The 19118-nt window shown below is 42.1% G+C and overlaps 1 protein-coding gene across 2 annotated transcripts in view; it reads left to right on the forward strand.

Annotated features, from left to right (window-relative positions):
• Positions 1 to 19118, forward strand: part of SAV1 (salvador family WW domain containing protein 1) — a 37600-nt gene that overhangs the window by 13198 nt on the left and 5284 nt on the right. Inside the window, exons 3-5 of one of the 2 annotated variants that reach the window (XM_077819672.1) lie at positions 2709 to 2979; positions 6414 to 6557; positions 12508 to 13157. In XM_077819672.1, coding sequence (XP_077675798.1) covers positions 2709 to 2979; positions 6414 to 6557; positions 12508 to 12550 — 458 coding nt within the window. In that variant the 3' untranslated portion in view covers positions 12551 to 13157. Of the gene's footprint in view, positions 1 to 2708; positions 2980 to 6413; positions 6558 to 12507; positions 13158 to 19118 lie in introns of those variants that run through there. The other variant, XM_077819671.1, reaches the window with a different exon arrangement.

A 19118-nucleotide genomic window follows, 5' to 3' on the forward strand; every position in this document is an offset into this window, starting at 1 on the left:
GAAGTCTTGCCTTTCCAGTGAAGTGTAGCAATTACTTTCTAGTCTTGGTGATGCACAGGGAAACAGACCTGAAAATCATTCTGATTACAATTTTCCCTTTCCCCTCTTAGCTCTTGTCTGGTTTTTTTGTGGCACCAAAGGCCTTGTCTATACTTCCGCTGCTACAGCTGCAGCACTGCACTGTGGACTCTTCCTACATCAGCTCAAGGGGTTTTTCCGTCAGTTAATCCATCTCTCAAGAGGTGGCATCCACGCTGCGGGGGTTAAGTCAACCTAACTGTGGTGCACAGGGCACAACCTTTTTCCTAGCCTTAGCCACATTGCTTGGTCGATCTAAGTTTTAAGAATAGACTAGGCCTTTGCGTGTCCACGTGGGCTGTTCTACTGGTAAATATCAGGGTTTAAATAACTTCCCACATAAACAAGCCCTCACTGATCGTACATAGAATGGGTTTTAGCTCTGTCTGAAACCTTGTAATCCCAGCTTTGAAACTTCATTAAGCAATAACCTTTGTCCACAGCACTTGGGGGAGGGATAGCTCAGTGGTTTGAGCATTGGCCTGCTAAACCCAGGGTTGTGAGTTCAGTCCTTGAGGGGGCCATTTAGGGATCTGGGGCAAAAACTGGGGATTGGTCGTGCTTTGAGCAGGGGATTGGACTAGATGACCTCCTGAGGTCCCTTCCAACCCTGATATTCTATGATTCCGTGATATATTGACTGCTAAATTTTGCTGTAATTGAAGTGGGAGTAAAAAACACAACAAAACACTTGAGCATGTGCTAGTTTGAAATGTTTAAACCGAAAGGAAAGTTAATGGTTATTCCTATGTTGAGGTTCTTTCTTCTAGTGACATCTGAGAGTATTTGAATCCCATGTTAGTGCTGACACCATAAGTAGTTCTTGTTTACACATCCAAGAAGAGTCACAATCATAACAGCCCAGTTAGTGGGAGAAAATATTGGACTTGTTTATCTGAAGTCCAGTATCTTTTCAAGTAGCTTAATTGGAAAATTGTATTTCCTCTTGGAAATAGAAACTGGAACTCCTTTCTCCTCCCTGCCTTCAGTGGGACTCCACAGGGAAATAAGGTCAAGGATGCAGATTCCTTTTCAGGATCAGGACCTGCAGGAGGGAACCACAGCATTGGTATACACGCTAACTTACGGAAATAGCAAAAATATTTTAATACAGGGGTGTACTCCAAGGTCAAGTGTTTCATAACCTGCCAGGGTTAGAAATATTTTTGTTGACAAATACAAATGTTTTCGAAACCAGTGCTCAGCGGGGCTGACGGGGGAAAAGAGGACTTTAGTCCCTCGTTTCCTGTTTTTTCACTTTGAATAATTTCCAGTTACCTTATTGCTAATAGCTACTATCACAGACTGAAGTGCAGGTGAGGTGTTACTCCAGCACTCGTGCTGTATTAGATCTAAACTGGTAAGCAAAAGATCGAAAAGAATGTCATTCGTGTGCCAGTGTTGATCTGTGGGTGAACTGTCAGAAGGAAAGCATGTTCACAATTTCCCCTGATAGCAGAAGTGGAAGGATGAGTACAAAGGAGAAGCTGCATGTGTGATATCTGTCTATAACAGATGGTTAGGCAGAGAAAGAGTAATGGTGAAGTTTCGTCTGGCTTCAATACTGCTTTTTGGATGAGCTAGCATAGATAGATTTCTTTTCGGGGTATTCTTTGGATGATACAGCTAGTACCATCTCTCTCTCGTACACTTGCACACATTTTTATTTCTGAAGAGCCAAAGCTGAGGAAGTATTTATTCCAACATCTGTGGAGACGTTGGTACTGTGGTAGAATCAATTGTTTAACTTCTGAGAGAGAAAAAAAAAATCTAAGCTCCTCTATATGGTTCAGTGAGAAAACATAGCATTAATAGGACATTTACCAGCTAGTTGGGAATGCTGGAATCAAGTAAAATGTATTTTATTATGGCATTTGAAAATACAGTGAAAGTTGTTTTGTCCGGCATGTTGGGGGAAGAGGGTGCTGGTAAGTAAAAAATGCTGGTTAAGTAAGAGGGGGGGAGTTTGCATGTGGGAGAGGGTGTGGGGTTGGGGCATAGGAAGGGGTGTGGAACGCAGGCTCTGGGAGGGAGTTTGGGTGCGGGTGGGGGCTCAGGGCAGCAGGCTAGGGCGCAGGAGCCGCCCCCCGCAGCTCCCATTGGCCACGGTTCCCAGTCAAGGGGAGCTGTGCAGCTGGCACGGGGGTGGGAGAGGGGGAGCAGCACGCAGAGCTGCCTGCTGTGCCTCCACCTAGGAGCAGCTGGAGCCTGGGACAGGTCGCCGCTTGCGGGGAGCCAGCCGAGGTGAGTGGCCCCCAGATCCGGCGCTCCACACCCCCTCCCACACCTAAATCCCTCCCACAGCCCGCCCTTTTTTTTCAGGAACTGAGATCTGACTTACAAAAGGATTATTGCTCTACTTGTTGTTGGTCAGACCATACATATAATGTTCTGATTGCCTAATAATTAGTGATTCATTTGACCAGTTCTAATTTGAAATAAGTAGAGAGAAAAAATGTGTGAATATAGAAGTTGTAAATCTACTGCAGCCTTATTCTTGAGGTTTGTCATCTTCTGAGTGAATAATCTTTTATTGCTTTCACGAGGAAAGTAATTACAACTTTTTTTTTAAGTCAGTAAACCAATTTCAAGCATTGTTGTCAACTTGGCTGAACTCATGTTTTTTTCAGGTATTGGCAGGGTTCCTGCTACATCATTAGGAAATTTAACAAATCACAGTTCTGAAGATTTACCTCTTCTTCCTGGCTGGTCAGTGGACTGGACTATTAGAGGAAGGAAATACTACATTGATCATAACACTAATACAACTCATTGGAGCCATCCACTCGAGCGTGAGGGGCTGCCTCCTGGATGGGAAAGAGTTGAGTCAGCAGAATTTGGAGTGTATTATGTAGATCACATCAATAAAAGAGCTCAGTACAAACATCCCTGTGCTCCCAGGTAGGCTATCAATGTTAGATTTTGTTATAGACTATATTCTGATAGATTTTTTTATGCTAAATCCTAACTTTTCTGTCTTAGCACATCACTGATCTGTTATATATTATTTTTATACATAGAACTTTACTGGTTTCTGTCCAAGTTGCTCTAATTGTAAAGGGAGGTAACCTTAAGGCTTCTGTTTCCTGAGCTGTGTTAATTTTAATGTAAGTTCAGAGCACAGAATATTGCTACCAACTAATAAAGAACAATGCATCATTATACTTTACTATGAATATTCATTAAGAGTGACAGAATACTTCAGGAGGTGTAACAATGCTGGCTTTGGTGAGACGCAACTGACCGTATCAATTCAGGACAAATTGCTTAAAGCAAGGCAGTTACAGCCCAAGGCTAGGGTTCCTTTGCACACCAAGGCAAACCAAACCAGCCAAACAGAGAGGACTGGCTAACCGTAAGTCACACAAGCAATTCCCTTAGACTCTCCAGTTTCCCAGTATCACCACCAGTGCCACTCGTTATGGGGACAAATGGTTATGAAAACCAGTGCCCCAGTAAAAGGAAAAAAAGGTCTTCCCAATCCCAAAAGACCAAGCCCCAGACCCAGGTCAGTATACAAATCGGATCTTACCCACAAATCGTGCTGTTGCCAATCCTTTAGAATCTAAAATCTAAAGGTTTATTCATAAAAGGAAAAAGATACAGATGAAAGCTAGAACTGGTTAAATGGAATCCGTTACATACAGTAATGGCAAAGTTCTTGGTTCAGGCTTGTAGCAAGGATGGAATAAGCTGCAGGTTCAAATCAAGTCTCCGGAGTACATCCACAGCTGGGATGGGTCATTCAGTCCTCTGTTCAGAGCTTCAGTTTGCAGCAAGGTTCCTCCAGAGGCAAGAAGCAAGACTGAAAACAGAATGGAGGAGTTTTCAGGGCCTTTTATATCCTCTGCCCTGTGAAAGATCACAGCAGCAAGATGGGGCCTGGAGTCACATGGGCAAGCCACATGTCCATGAACAGAAGAACGTAAGAATGGCTAGACTGGGTCAGACCAAAGGTCCATCCAGCCCAGTATCCTGTCTGCTGACAGTGGCCAATGGCAGGTGCCCCTGAGGGAGTGAACTTACTAGGTAATGATCTAGTGATCTCTCTCCTGCCATCCATCTCCACCTCTGACAAACAGAGGCTAGGGACACCATTCCTTACCCATCCTGACTAATAGCCATTAATGGACTCAACCTCCATGAATTTATCCAGTTCTCTTTTAAACCCTGTTATAGTCCTAGCCTTCACAACCTCCTCAGGCAAGGATTTCCACAGGTTGACTGTGCACTGAGTGAAGAAGAACTTCCTTTTATTTGTTTTAAACTGCTGGCCATTAATTTCATTTGGTTGGCCCCTAGTTCTTATGGGAACAAGTAAATAACTTTTCCTTATTCACTTTCTCCACACTACTCATGATTTTATATACCTCTATAATATCCCCTCTTAGTCTCCACTTTTCCAAGATGAAAAGTCCTAGCCTCTTTAATCTCTCCTCATATGGGACCCGTTCCAAACCCCTCATCATTTTAGTTGCCCTTTTCTGAACCTTTTGTAATGCCAGTATATCTTTTTTGAGATGAGGGGACCACATCTGTATGCAGTATTCAAGATGTGGGTGTACCATGGATTTATAGAAGGGCAATAAGATATTCTCCATCTTATTCTCTATCCCTTTTTTAATGATTCCTAACATCCTGTTTGCTTTTTTAACTGCTGCTGCACACTGCATGGACATCTTCAGAGAACTATTCACGATGACTCCAAGATCTTTCTCCTGATTAGTTGTAGCTAAATTAGCCCCCATCATATTGTATATATAGTTAGGGTTCTTTTTTTCCAATGTGCATTACTTTACATTTATCCACATTAAATTTCATTTGCCATTTTGTTGCCCAGTCACTTAGTTTGGTGAGATCTTTTTGAAGTTCTTCACAGTCTGCTCTGGTCTTAACTACCTTGAGCAGTTTAGTATCATCTGCAAACTTTGCCACCTCACTGTTTACCCCTTTCTCCAGATCATTTATGAATAAGTTGAATAGGATTGGTCCTAGGACTGACCCTTGGGGAGCACCACTAGTTACCCCTCTCCATTCTGAAAATGTACCATTTATTCCTACCCTTTGTTCCCTGTCTTTTTAACCAGTTCTCAATCTGTGAAAGGATCTTCCCTCTTATCCCTTGACATGCACGATTCAGTTCTTTACAGGCCGACGCCATTATTTACATGTTAGTTTGAACGTTCCCAGGAAAGCTCACATGTGGATTGGCGTCTCCCAAAGTTTTTCAGCCAGTGCTTCTTCAGTGGGCACTTACTGAGAATAGTTCTTTCTTAAGAAGTTGACCAAATGCTTCACTGAGGCTTCTTAGAATCAAAACACATTAAGATACAAGTACATAGCCAATATTCATAACTTCAGCTACAAAAATGATACACACATACAGATAGCATAATCATAATCAGCAAAAAATCATAACCTTTCCATAGACACAACAACCTTTGTACAATATTTGCTACAAATATATAACAGTGGTTGCAACAATCATCTCTACGGTCACAGGTTACGTCAGTAAGGTCACAGGAGGAGAAAAATGTTACAGGTTGAAAGGAAGCTGTTAAATCTTACCTTCCAGCAGGCTGTCCTCACAAATAACCTTTAATAATAATCCTGATGAAGAGGCACTTTGCCATCTTAAACATGGGCTAGTTCTGCTCTAAACTGAAAGTCCCTGTTTTCATCTACACACAATATAAACTTTTCGTTAGTATGTTCCAACACGCTTGTCCCTGCTGTATTATTTTTCTTATTGTTTTTTCATGTGAGAAGGAAAAATCTCTATATGGAACAATAGATAACATTTTAAAGATGAAACTTGAAGTTCTTGTGGAATAGGTTACTAAATGTTACTAGAACACATTTGTTCTAAATCCATGGAATTTTGGATTGATCAGTTAAATGATACTTGTCTATTTTATCTGTTAAAATCAGTTTTTAATTTTTGGTCAGACCATGTTAGTAAAAGGCAGTGGGTAACAGGTAAAATGGTCTGATATAAGTTTCTACAATGTGATAAATGCAGCTGTGTTTATATTTGTGTTTAGAATAAAATAAAAGACCATGGCGCAATTATTAAAAATGACTGCAGAAAGGTCTCCTTACTCCCAGTAAAGAGTATTTAAAATTAAATGCAACCTGCCTGTATGCTGTGATGCCATCAGTCTGCATACATGACTCCTATTGTTGTAAGTGGCTGGAATGATCAGTAGTTTTTATTAAGATTTTAACATTTTGGTCAAAATTAACATTTTAATTATACTAGTATATTTAACTTGCTGCTTTTGGAGGTTATTGAATTGATACATTTTAGATTTCTATCTCTGTTCTTTGTACAGCGTTCCTCGTTATGATCAACCTCCACCAGTGACTTATCAGCCACAGCAAGCTGAGAGAAGCCAGCCCCTTTTAGTGCCTGCAAATCCATACCACACTGCAGAGATTCCTGACTGGCTTCAGGTTTATGCTAGGGCTCCTGTAAAGTGAGTGTCTTTTTCATTCCTCTCAAAACGACTTACTTCTGTCTTTTTTTTTAAAGTTTTTCTCTATAGCTGTATTTCAATAACTAGAAAAGAACACCTTTTTTGCATTATGTAAATTAATTTTTCATTGCACAGGCACTATTATTGGCAGTAGAATTAAATGTAGAAAGTTATAGCAGATATTTTCAAGTATTCAGAACACAAGTGCAACCATGTGCAAAAGTTGTGGGGACCAGGTACAAGGATGCTTGAGATCTGTAACTGTATCTTTGGGACATCAACAGTATATTAAAGAAGATGCGGTTAGAGTCTGTCCCCTTCATTCCTCTCCCCAAACCCTCCAGTGTCTGATAGAGGTTTAACATCAGGCTTTCTGCAGCTAAATCAGAACTGATGTCAAGATAACATATTTGGTCGGATGTGGGGAGACTTATTTCACAGTAAGCGGTTACTGATCTTTGGGTGTCCCACTAGTGGTATTAAATCCAGTCTTGGGAGGTTTGTTTTGCCTTAGGTAGAGGATAAGTGCTGTGACCGTAATAGACATAGGAAGGAGTTACGGTTGTGGATAAAAACATGCGTCCAAGCAACAGGCCCAATTTAATCTTGTGAAGTAATGTATTTTGAATACAAACATACAGCACTGAAGTAACATTGCAGGTCTGATGCAATCTACACTGTTATGGTTTCTGCTCTACATTGTGCTGAGAGTGTGTAGTTTATGCAGCTCTTGTGAACCTCAGAAATCTCCGATTGCCGATCCTCAGGGACTTGAGGGGAGGATTCTCTTTCCTCCACCCTCTGACTGACCAAATTTATCCATTAGGTCGGTCTGGACCCATAGTAATATGACCTTCTACCAGCAGAGCAAGATGTGGAATTCAAGAAATATTGTGCCTATCTTTTGTGAAACCTTTTGTGAGAGGGTCAGTTGCAGCGTGAAGAATCCAGTTCGTTCCTTTCCCCACCAAATGGAACAGTTTTCTCAATTCTGTTTGGATTTATAACTTTTGTTTATTTGTAAATTAGCAGGAATTTCCTGTACAGTTTTTCTCTAGGAAAAGAGTCTGTTTTTTCTCTTTCCACTGTAAGGAGCTGTCAAATGGAATTAAACCCCTGAAACTAAATGCTAAGGATCTGTCGAGACACCTATGGCTGGCCTGTGCTGACTGACTCAGGCTCACAGGGCTCGGGTTGTAGGGCTGTTTGATTGCAGCGTAGACTCTAGGGCCCTGTGGGAGGGGAGGGTCTTATAGCCCAGGCTCCAGCCCGTTCCCAGAAGTTTACACTGCAATTAAACAGCCCTGCAGCTCAAGCCTTGCAAGCGTGAGTTAGCTCTCACGGGCCAGCCATGAGTGTTTAATTGTAGTATAGACATTCCCTAAGGTCTGTTCATAACCAACGTATGCAACTCACTCCATGGGAGTATGACTGTTGCCTCCTGAGTTTCCATGGTCTCCAGAAGGCAAAGAAGCAATAGTCCTGTAGTTGTTTAATCACAAAGGTATGTGAAATGGCATATAAGAACACTGGGCTGATGAGTGTCACGATTTTTAAAGGAAGATCTATCTCTGGAGAAAAACGTTGCAAAGTGCTCCTCACTGTTCACGTCACCATGTCGAATAATACATGAGAGAGAGAGCCAAGAGCGTGTGACTTCCTCTTAATGTGTTTGATTCCAAGAACAATGCAGTTCCTTATTGTGATGGATTGGGTCAGAAACCCCCTTGGGACTGCCACCTGATGTGCTGGGACTGCCTCTGAGCCTGTTTTCTCTGGCAGCTTGGGACTTCAGTACCATACCTTGTTGTGCCAGACACGCTAACCTGCTACAAACACAGGGCCAGGTCTGAACCACGTCCCTCAAAAGCTGCAGGCTTAACTGAAAACAGCTTAAGAAGTGCTCCTGTCTCTAGCACCCAGATACCCAGTTCCCAATGGGATCCAAACCCCAAATAAATCAGTTTTGCTCTGTATAAAGCTTATACAAGCTAAACTCATAAATTGTTCGCCCCCTATAACACTATAGAGAGATATGCACAGCTGTTTGCGCCCCCAGGAATGAATTACTTGCTCTGGGTTAATTAATAAGTAAAAAGTGATTTTATTAAATATAAAAAGTAGGATTTAAGTGGTTCCAAGTAATAACAGACAGAACAAAGTACGTTACCAAGCAAAATAAAATAAAACACGTAAGTCGAAGCCTAATACAATAGGAAACTAAATGCAGGTAAATCTCACCCTCAGAGATGTTCCAGTAAGCTTCTTTGACAGACTAGACTCCTTCCTAGTCTAGGTCCAGCAATCACTCACACCCCCGTAGTTACTGTCCTTTGTTCCAGTTTCTTTCAGGCATCCGTTTGGGGTGGAAAGGCTATCTTTTGAGCCAGCTGAAGACAAAATGGATGGGCTTCCAGGGCCTTATATAGTCTGTCTTTTGTGCAACATCACAGCCACAAGATAGGGTCTCTAGCCACGTGGGCAAGTCACATGTCTATGAATGATTCAGCTTTTTGCAAGCCAAGGCCATTGTTTACAGGTTTCAGAGTGGTAGCCATGTTAGTCTGCATCAGCAAAAAAAACAAGGAGTACTTGTGGCGCCTTAAAGACTAACCAATTTATTTGGGCATAAGCTTTGGTGGGCTAAAACCCACTTCATCGGATGCATGCAGTGGAAAATACAATAGGAAGATATATATTCACAGAGAACATGAAAAAATGGGTGTTGCCATACCAACTGTAATGAGACCAATTAATTAAGGTGGGCTATTATCAGCAGGAGGAAAAAAAATTATCACTTTTGTAGTGATAATCAGGATGGCCCATTTCAAACAGTTGACAAGAAGGTGTGAGTAGCAGTAGGGGGGAAAGAATTAGCATGGGGAAATAGTTTTTACTTTGTGTAATGACCCATCCATTCCCCGTCTTTATTCAAGCCTAATTTAATGGTGTCCAGTTTGCAAATTAATTCCAATTCACAGTTTCTTGTTGGAGTCTGTTTTTGAAGTTTTTTTTTGTTGGAGAATTGCGACTTTTAGGTCTGAAATTCAGTGACCAGAGAGGGTGAAGTGTTCTCCGACTGGTTTTTGGATGTTCTAATTCTTGATGTCTGATTTGTGTCCATTTATTCTTTTGCATAGAGATTGTCTGGTTTGGCCAATGTACGTGGCAGAGGAGCATTGTTGGCACGTGATGGCATATATCACATTGATAGATGTGCAGGTGAACGAGCCTCTTATGGTGTGGCTGATGTGATTAGGTCCTATGATGGTGTCCCCTGAATAGATATGTGGACACGGTTGGCAACGGGCTTTGTTGCAAGGATATGTTCCTGGGTTCATGTTTTCGTTGTGTGGTTGCTGGTGAGTATTTGCTTCAGGTTGGTGAGCTGTCTGTAAGCAAGGACTGGCCTGTCTCCCAAGATCTATGAGAGTGATGGGTCGTCCTTCAGGATAGGTTGTACATCCTTGATGACGCACTGGAGAGGTTTTAGTTGGGCCTGAAGGTGATGGCTAGTGGCGTTCTGATACTTTCTTTGTTGGGCCTGTCCTGTAGTAGGTAACTTCCGGGTATTCTTCTGGCTCTGTCAATCTGTTTCTTCACTTCAGCAGGTGGGTATTGTAGTTGTAAGAACGCTTGATAGAGATCTTGTAGGTGTTTGTCTCTGTCTGAGGGGTTGGAGCAAATGCGGCCGTATCGTAGAGCTTGGCTGTAGACAATGGATCATGTGATGTGATCTGGATGAAAGCTGGAGGCATGTAGGTAGGCATAGCGGTCAGTAGGTTTCCGATATAGGGTGGTGTTTATGTGGCCATCACTTATTAGCACTGTAGTGTCCAGGAAGTGGATCTCTTGTGTGGACTGGTCCAGGCTGAGTTTGATGGTGGGATGGAAATTGTTGAAATCATGGTGGAATTCCTCAAGGGCTTCTGTTCCATGGGTCCAGTTGATGAAGATGTTATCAATGTAGCGTAGGGGATGAGAGATGAGGAAGCGTTGTTCTAAGTCAGCCATAAAAATATTGGCATACTGTGGGGCCATGCGGGTACCCATAGCAGTGCCGCTGACTTGAAGGTATACATTGTCCCCAAATGTGAAATAGTTGTGGGTGAGAACAAAGTCACAAAGTTCAGCCACCAGGTTTGCCGTGACATTATCGGGTATACTGTTACAGTTGGTATAGCGACACCCATTTTTTCATGTTCTGTGTGTGTGTCTATATATATCTTCCTACTGTATTTTCCACTGCATCCATCCGATGAAGTGGGTTTTAGCTCACGAAAGCTTATGCCCAAATAAATTTGTTAATCTCTAAGGTGCAACAAGTAATCCTCGTTCTTTTTGCCATTGTTTACATGTTAGTTTGAACCTTCCCAGGAAAGCTCAGATGTGGATTGGCGCCTCTCAAAGTCCATTGTTAGTTAAGTACTCCCAATTACTTGAATAACCTCTTCATGCTATGTTGACCAAATCTGCCTTATGTGCTTCCTACAGCAAACACTTTAAATACAAGCATAGAGCCAACACTCATAACTTCAGGTATAAAAATGATACATGCATGCGAATAGGATGACTATATTCAGTAGATCATAACCTTTGCAAAGATGCTACAAGGCATATCTAGCATAAAACATATTCTAGTTATGTCATATTTACACTCATAAGCATATTTCTATAAAGCATTATGGGGTGCAATGTCACACTTATGCTGGCTTTAGGAAATGTAATCTCATTCAATCTTTTTGAGCCTATTAACTATTTTTTAATTTCTTAAAGTAAACTTTGTGCTTTTTTGGAAACGAACCTACACAAATTTTACAACAAAACTAAGATTTTAGCATTTAGACTGTTGACAACTACATCCCTGCTCAAAAATCTTCATTATTAAATAACATGGAAAAAATGTATAACTATTTTTTTAGAAGAAATTATGCTATTTTAGGAGCAAAGAGTCTGCCCCATAAGAATGCATTTTTTTACTCAGTTCAGAGAAACACACGAGATGTACAAACCCAACGCACCAAGGAGCAATAATAGCACCACCAAGAAAACCTAGGGATTGTGGCTTTAATATTTTGCCATATGAAATCAATTTTTGGACAAATGAGTAGAATTGTAGCAATGACTGCAGTTGCAGATTCATAGGGTTTGGATGATCTTCAGTGGTTTCCAGGTGCAGGTTCTTTTTAAAGAAGCCTCTGGTAACATAATTTAATGGGTTTTATACCTACATGTGGCTACTGGGTGTGCCAGCCAGCCTGTAAAGATTTAAATTGGCATAAATTACAACAATATTTTTATGCACCAAGGATGTGTTCAATTCCAGTAACCTGTTGGAAAGGATTGTTTCCTATGAGCACTTCTAGTTGCTGTCATTAACTGTGTTCTGTTAATTAGATTTTTAGACCATCTAGTCAATGTCTGTTTTCAAACTGTTTCAGTGTTAGGTGGGTTCTTGTCCGTGCACTTGTGGAAACCTGGGAACAGACAATCTCAGATTCTTGGAAATATCTGTAAATCCTCCATGAAGAGACAAAATTAGAGCAAGTTAAATTAGTCTAAAGAATTAAAATGTGATTCACATAGTTGAGAAGAAATAATGAATTCATACATAAACACAATATCCTGTCAATTTTTGGTTTTCCCTCTTAGAGTAGATCTGGTAGTAATATTAATAAGCACTTTATATGTTCAGAGCACTTCACAATCATTGAATCCTCATAATATACCTCTCTGAGGAAGACAACTGTGTATTATTCCCCAGGTTACAGTTAGGGAAACTGGGAGAGAGAAAGCATAGACCGCATTGTATGTTTGTTCTGTCAGGCTCTAAACCAAGAGAGGTATTTTTTAACAATGGGGTAGAGTGTTAAAAATATTATGTAGAATCTCTAGAATGTGATTTTACTAGATTTTAATTGACTAACTACTTGAAATTTTTCTTTAACAGGACCTTAAGTTTTAATGCCAGCTTCAATGCACAGTCCACCTGAGACCTTGAGCCGGGGTGGCCAACCTGAGCCTGAAAAGGAGCCAGAATTTACCAATGTACATTTGCCAAAGAGCCCCAGTAATATGTCAGCAGCCCCCGATCAGCCGCCCCGCCCCCTCCCAGCACTTCCCACCCACCAGCAGCCCCACCAATCAGTGCCTCTCCTTCCCTCCCCATCAGCAGTTTCGAGGCTTGTGGGGAAGGGTAGGAGTGAGGGCACAGCAGGCTCAGGGGAGGGGGGCGGGAAAGGTGGAGTGGGGGCAAGGCCTGTGGCAGAGTCAGGGGTTCAGCAGTGAACACCCCCCGGCACACTGGAAAGTTGGCGCCTGTCGCTCCAGCCCCAGAGTCGGTTTCTATACAAGGAGCCGCATAGTAACTTCTGAAGAGCTGCGTTTGGCTCTGGAGCCACAGGTTGGCCACCCCTGCCTTGAGCAATTGCTTTCTCTTTCTCAGTTTAACAGTAGCTTAATCATCTTGAATGTTAAATCCAGTGTGAATGCAATAACAATGAGAGCTTGGGGTCAAAACTTTCATTCCATATGCCACCCACAATAACATTTGTCTCTGGTGACAATATCATGTAACAAATTAAATATTGATAAAGCAGATATCAGATTTTTTTTAATTTTGTCCAGATTAATATAGGGGAGGGATCACTGAGCAGGAAGTTAGCTCCCCTTGTTTAAAATCAAGTTTTTCCAAGAAATGTAGGAAGTTTGCCTTGCTAAATTCATGAGGGTCCTGAACTAGAATCTCCTGCCACATACTAAAGGCTAGATATATGTTTCAATGTATTTGCTATATGCGTTAGGTAATACTTCGGGGATCTTTTTCAGTGTGTGGAATCTCACAAGGATCATCCTTGAAATGAAAAAGAATAGCCTAAATGGATAGGAAGTATCTTCCAAGCACCTGATCCAAATGACATTGGAATAACATTTTTCATCCACCTAAAGAGAAAAATCTTTTACCGTATATGATTGTCTTCAGTTTATTAAAGGCTATTAAAATGTACAAGAGAAACAAATTACACAATGATGGAGGTGGTTATGGGGATCAAAAAGCCAGAGTTAAGAGAACAGAGCAAGATATCCTTTGCATATAGTCACCTTTTGGACTGGCTAACCATTTGATTTTATTAGGACAGTTCCATACTTACATTACATCAGCCAGTCTACGTGCAGTGGAGCTGGTGGTGGTAAATTACTGTTGTTCAGATTGGTTCTGTAGATGTTTGAAGTGTTGCCAGATGCACTAAGAGCCTCTTACCCATTGCTTAAAAAGCCAGAAATAGAAGGCATTGTTTGGATTCTCAGTGTAATCAACTTATCTGGAAAACTGAGTGTACTACAAGTAAACTCTCATTCCCATTCTTATTGGTGGCTCAATGACTCTTTGATCAGACCCCTGACCTTCTACCCAGCACTTCTGTTGGGAGCTGACATTTGAAGCCACAGCACCAAAAAACAATGAGCAGCCCTAACTTGCTGATTCATTTCTGGCAGGCTGCCAGAAGATGCCCAATTATAGCAATCCTGCTTTAAAAATAAAATAAAAGCTGTGAAGTCACAGAACACCTCTGGACACCGCTTCACTGTGTATGTTGCATGCAGCTTTGTTCCCCACTGTTGCCAATTAAATAAGAAACTGTGGTCCCCCACTGAGAGGCAAATTTAGCAGCCTGCTGCTAATCCTAAATGATGTTCATTGATGAGTGCCTGACAACACTGGGCAAGGGATCATGAATCAGAGACCCTGCTCTACCTTTGCACAGTTCACCAGACACAGAAAAGGGGAGCATTGCCTTGTCTATAATTAGCATTGACTCAGGAGTAACCTTGTGCCTGTTTTTTGGGGGGAAAAAAAAAAAAAAAGTCATGCTGACTTGTTTGGCATCAGCATGTAAAGCTCTGGAAGTGGATAACTTGCCTTGTTGTTGTTTAATTACTATAGCACTTAAGAGCCCTGTCATACACCAGGGACCCTATAACGCTTTCAAAAAAAAAATGCCCCTAATCAGTGCTTAATAACTAAAGCTGGTTTTCTCATAGTGCATTGCTTTGGAAAATAATGGGTTTGACAATGTACATATGTCAAGTCATGGAATAAGATTAAACGTAATGAAAAGTTCTGATCTGAGCTTAAACCCTTTATATTTCAAACTAGGTTTCTTTGGATGCCAGCTGCACCTCCGAGTCCTCCCACTTTCCAGTGCACATGGAGCCCTTCTGGCCAACTGCCCTTTTTTAATAATTATTAAAATATTAATGTATTTATTTATAATTGCAGTAGACACTTTACTGTGGTATCCTTTCTTCTTCCTGTTCTCCAGGCTTGCAGCATCTTAAAGTAGACACTGTATTATTTCTACTGCATATATGCATCCATTTTCTCATCTAGTTTATTCAGACCTAGATGATTACCTAATTTTATTCATTCTTGTTTTACCGATAGCTATAGCAAGTAGATGCACATTTACACTTGAGAGAATAGAAAATTAAATACGTTTTATGTGGTTGCTGGACAAGGAAGATTAGACATGCTAATATCACTAGTAATTGTGCTAATAGGCTGTGTAAAATACAAAACAGTAGAATACAAAGTACTACACTGCAACTAGAAAACAAGACTCAGACCAGATCTCTCTCATTTCTGGGAGTGGGAGTACAGAAAAATACATTGTTTTGCCTCTGTTTAAAAAACAGTTGTGCAGCCTGTACTGGTTACAAGGCTAGCTTAACCCTTAACCCCTCTCCAGTCTCTCAAGTTCTCCCTTTCAAGTGACAGGCTTTCAGGGTGGAATTCTGTGCTTATCCCACTTGCAGACCTTGTCTCTGGGCTACAACACCCATGTTTACCACCCTTGTTTTCTCAGCACCTGCAAGACTTCCTTTGGGAATAAAATACACTAGGTAAATGCAGTGCCTCAGAACAGCTCCTTCAAAACAAAGTATTGTTTGTTTAAGCATAGGAGAGAAAAGAATTAAACCAACAGAACACCTATAAGCACATTACTGGACTATTCTTTTCAATGGTCTTTGTCTTGTAAGTATTGGTAGATGGCTGAAGCCATGGTACTCCTTTGTTGGCTCATGTGAGTAACTCCTGCAGGAATTAACCTCCTTGTCACCGTATGGCAGACTATGCCATAACAATCAAACAGATGTACATGTAATCTTCATAAAAACACGAATATCCCACATTCTTTGCACAACCATTTCACTGAGAAGTTCTGATTCCATGCTTTGGAGCAGGGACTTTAAATTTTGGCAGGGGGTGGTTGGCCTTGTTGTCAGTGATGTGGCTTTTCCTGTTCGGGTGAAAACATGCCTAAATCTGGCCACGTTCTAAGCCTTTGAACAATTGAAATTTGCACATGCTCAATAGAGACTTCCTAGAATTTTGCAGCAAAATTCTCCATAGATTCTATCTGCACTGAAGATGCTGCAGGGTCTGAGCAGGATTCCCTGCATTTACTGCTCCAGGCTGCAGCAGGCCACCACCCTACAAAGGAAAAAGGACTCAAGGTGCGAAGTCTCAGAGCCTGGGTCAATTGACTTGCACTTGCGGGGCTCGGGCTACGGGGCTACAGATAGTAGTGTACATGTTCGGGTTCGAGCTGGAGCTTGGGCTCTGACCCTTCCCGGGTCTCAGCCCAAACCTGAATATCTACACTTCTATTTTTAGTCCCACAGCCCAAGTCCTGTGAGCCCAAGTCAATTGATTCAGGTTCTGAGACTGTCTCGGGTTTGTCTTTGCTGTGTACACGTGCCCTGTGGCACCAAACACCAAAGTAGAGATTTGGTAGAATCTTTCTCCAGAGTTCTCAGTGTTTCCTCTGTTAGCACCCAGACAGCGTGGAGGAGCAAGCTACCTGAATCAAATGCAAATGGGACAAGAGTAAGACCTTTGTAGGGGGTGGAGGGACTATATTAGGCCAAAGAATATGGAAGGGGGGCTGGGACAAAGAACCTTAGGGCCAAAAGTGGGTGGGAACAGAGACTGGCTGGGTAGGAGGCTAGGGCTGAAAGCTGGGCAGGGAGAGGAGACTAAGATGAGGTGCTGGGATGGAGTGTGGTTAAGGGGAATCTGGGACTGGCTGGGCAGGAGCCTGTGGGGCCTGGATGGGGGACTGGGATAAGGAACCCCTGGAGGGGTTCTGAGACTGGGAGCCAGGGTTGTGGGGGTGGAGGAGACTGGCCTTTGAGAGTATGTCTATACTGTGATTAGACACCCACAGCTGGCCCTTGCTGGCTGATGTGGGCTTGGGTTGACAGACTATTTAATTGTGGTGTAGCCATTCAGGATTATGCTGCACCCTCGCAGGATCCTGGAGCCTGGGCTTCAGTCTGAGCCCAGATGTCTACACCGCAGTTACAGTCTCTTAACCTGAAGGCTGCAAGCCTGAGTCAGCTGTCATGGGACAGCCGCTGGTTTTTAATTGCAATGGGACATACCCTGAGGGGGGGACTTGGATGAGGAGTCCGGTGATGGAGAGTGGGACAAGAAGCTATGAGTGACTAAGGAGGCGGGAGAAAGGATTAGGACTGGGATAGGTTGGAGAGGACAAGAGCAGAAGGGGGTCGGTCTTGGGGTGGAACAGGCAGAAGGATCAGTGACTACTAGAATGCACTGCCCTCCAGAGCCTGGAATGAAACCTGAGATTCCTGAGTCTCATCAGTTCTCTGCTGTCAGCAAATATCTGAGACCCCCCCACTGGCAGAGTTGGTATGTGGGGGTCAATATGATGCCAATTGTTGTTGTTTTGTTTTTAAAACCGATAAATTACGTACAAAAACCTGCACTGAAAACATTAACATTGCAATTCAAGCACTGTAAAGTCAGGAAATGTTAGATTAAGGTTGCCTGTGCAACCTAATTCAGCCCGGTTGTGTGTGTGCATAATGGTCATCTTTAATTACGTGATCACATACTTTTTTCCACAGGACCCTGCCTTATTCAGTGCAGCGGATGGACCAAGCACTGCAGATGAATTAGAGTTGTGTAAGGAAAGAGGTGGTTGTCTGTAGGACCCCAGCCTTATCTGTTTCAGAAGTTGGAAGGTGTAGAGTGAATAAGGTAGAGGGTTGCGGGAAGAGAAATATGGTCTTGTGGTTAAGGCAGTTGGATACTGCCCTGGAGAAGAATTCTGCCCCTGCGTTTTCTACAGAATTCCTGTATGGTGTTGGTCAAGTCACTTAAACCAAACTTTTCACAGGTGGTCACTAATTGTGTGTTCCTCATTTTCCGGATGCCCAGCTCAAGAACCCAGGGTCTTGATTTGCAGATGTGCTAAGTTCTCAAAGCAGCAGCTGAAGTCAATGAGAGCTGTACTTTGAACATACAAAGTTATGTATAATACTATGTGCTCAGGAAAATGGGTTCTTAGCCGTTTCAAATCAGACTCCCAAAATTAGTAGACATTGACCTTGATCTCTGTGCCTCAGTTCCCCATCTGTAAAATGAGGATACCCCTCATTGCACAAGGGTTTGTGAAAATAAATTCACTTCTGTGAAGCCTTCACATACTATAGTGATGAGCCATAGAAGCAACATTGAGGAGGAAATGAGTCATTCTGTATTGAGAGCAGGGTTTGACTAGTGTGTGGTGAATAGAGCCTAGCGCCACACATTGAATAAGGAAGTAAAACTGGACTCTGGACTCATTATCCAGTTCCCTTCCAGGACTAAACAATGCTAGTTCTGAGCCTGGAAAATTACTTGCAGGAGAACTGGCATAGTCTTAATTCATCACAAGACTTGTTTGGCAGTATTTACATGAAATTAAACATACAGGAGACTTTCATTAAATTCAGCTGGGTTAGTGAAAGGTGGGCGGAGTGAATACATATGCTGGATCATATTGGGGGGTTTGAATGTATCTAATGTTGGCGGCTCGGAATACACTAAAAAGCCAGAGAGAGTCTGTGGTGATCACAGGAAAGTTAGATGTTTATGTATTCCCAAAAACTGATGAAAATGATGACATTTAAACAGTAAAACAGAATTGCTACATGCAAAGGATAAACTTAGGAGCGCTGTCTGTAACTGAGCCTTGATATCTTTAGCTAGCAATATGATGCTTTGTAATGGAAGTGGCTACCTATAAAAACATAAGTGATAGAGAATGAGCTTTCTAATGTAATCAGCTAAAAACCTACCAAATAGTGAACTTCAGGTATTCATTTTTAGTAGCCAATGACATTCAAAAACCACTCCACTACATGCTTCTCCTTCCAGCCTCTTGATGGATGTTGCCTCTCCACCTTGCTTGAGGGTTTTATCTTAATATGCCTCACCCTCAGTCTTGCTGGGTGACAAATCTGACATCTAACAAAGGCTGTTGAGCGCTAGTCTTTTGAGTTTTTATTGCCTCTGTCTGTAGTTTTACAAACTTCTGTGTTGTGCATCTTGCTTTTATTCTTTGTCTTGTTCCCCCATCAAGGAAAACATATTGCCAATACAGCAACCCCTTCTTTGATTCCTTTCTTGGCTCTGCCCCATTTTGAGTCCCCTACCTCAGGGATGCTCCGGTATGAATGGTAGTTGCTGGTTTTTTTTAGGGCTGT

Source organism: Eretmochelys imbricata, chromosome 6 (assembly GCF_965152235.1).
Source record: "Eretmochelys imbricata isolate rEreImb1 chromosome 6, rEreImb1.hap1, whole genome shotgun sequence".
Lineage (NCBI taxonomy): Eukaryota > Metazoa > Chordata > Testudines > Cheloniidae > Eretmochelys > Eretmochelys imbricata.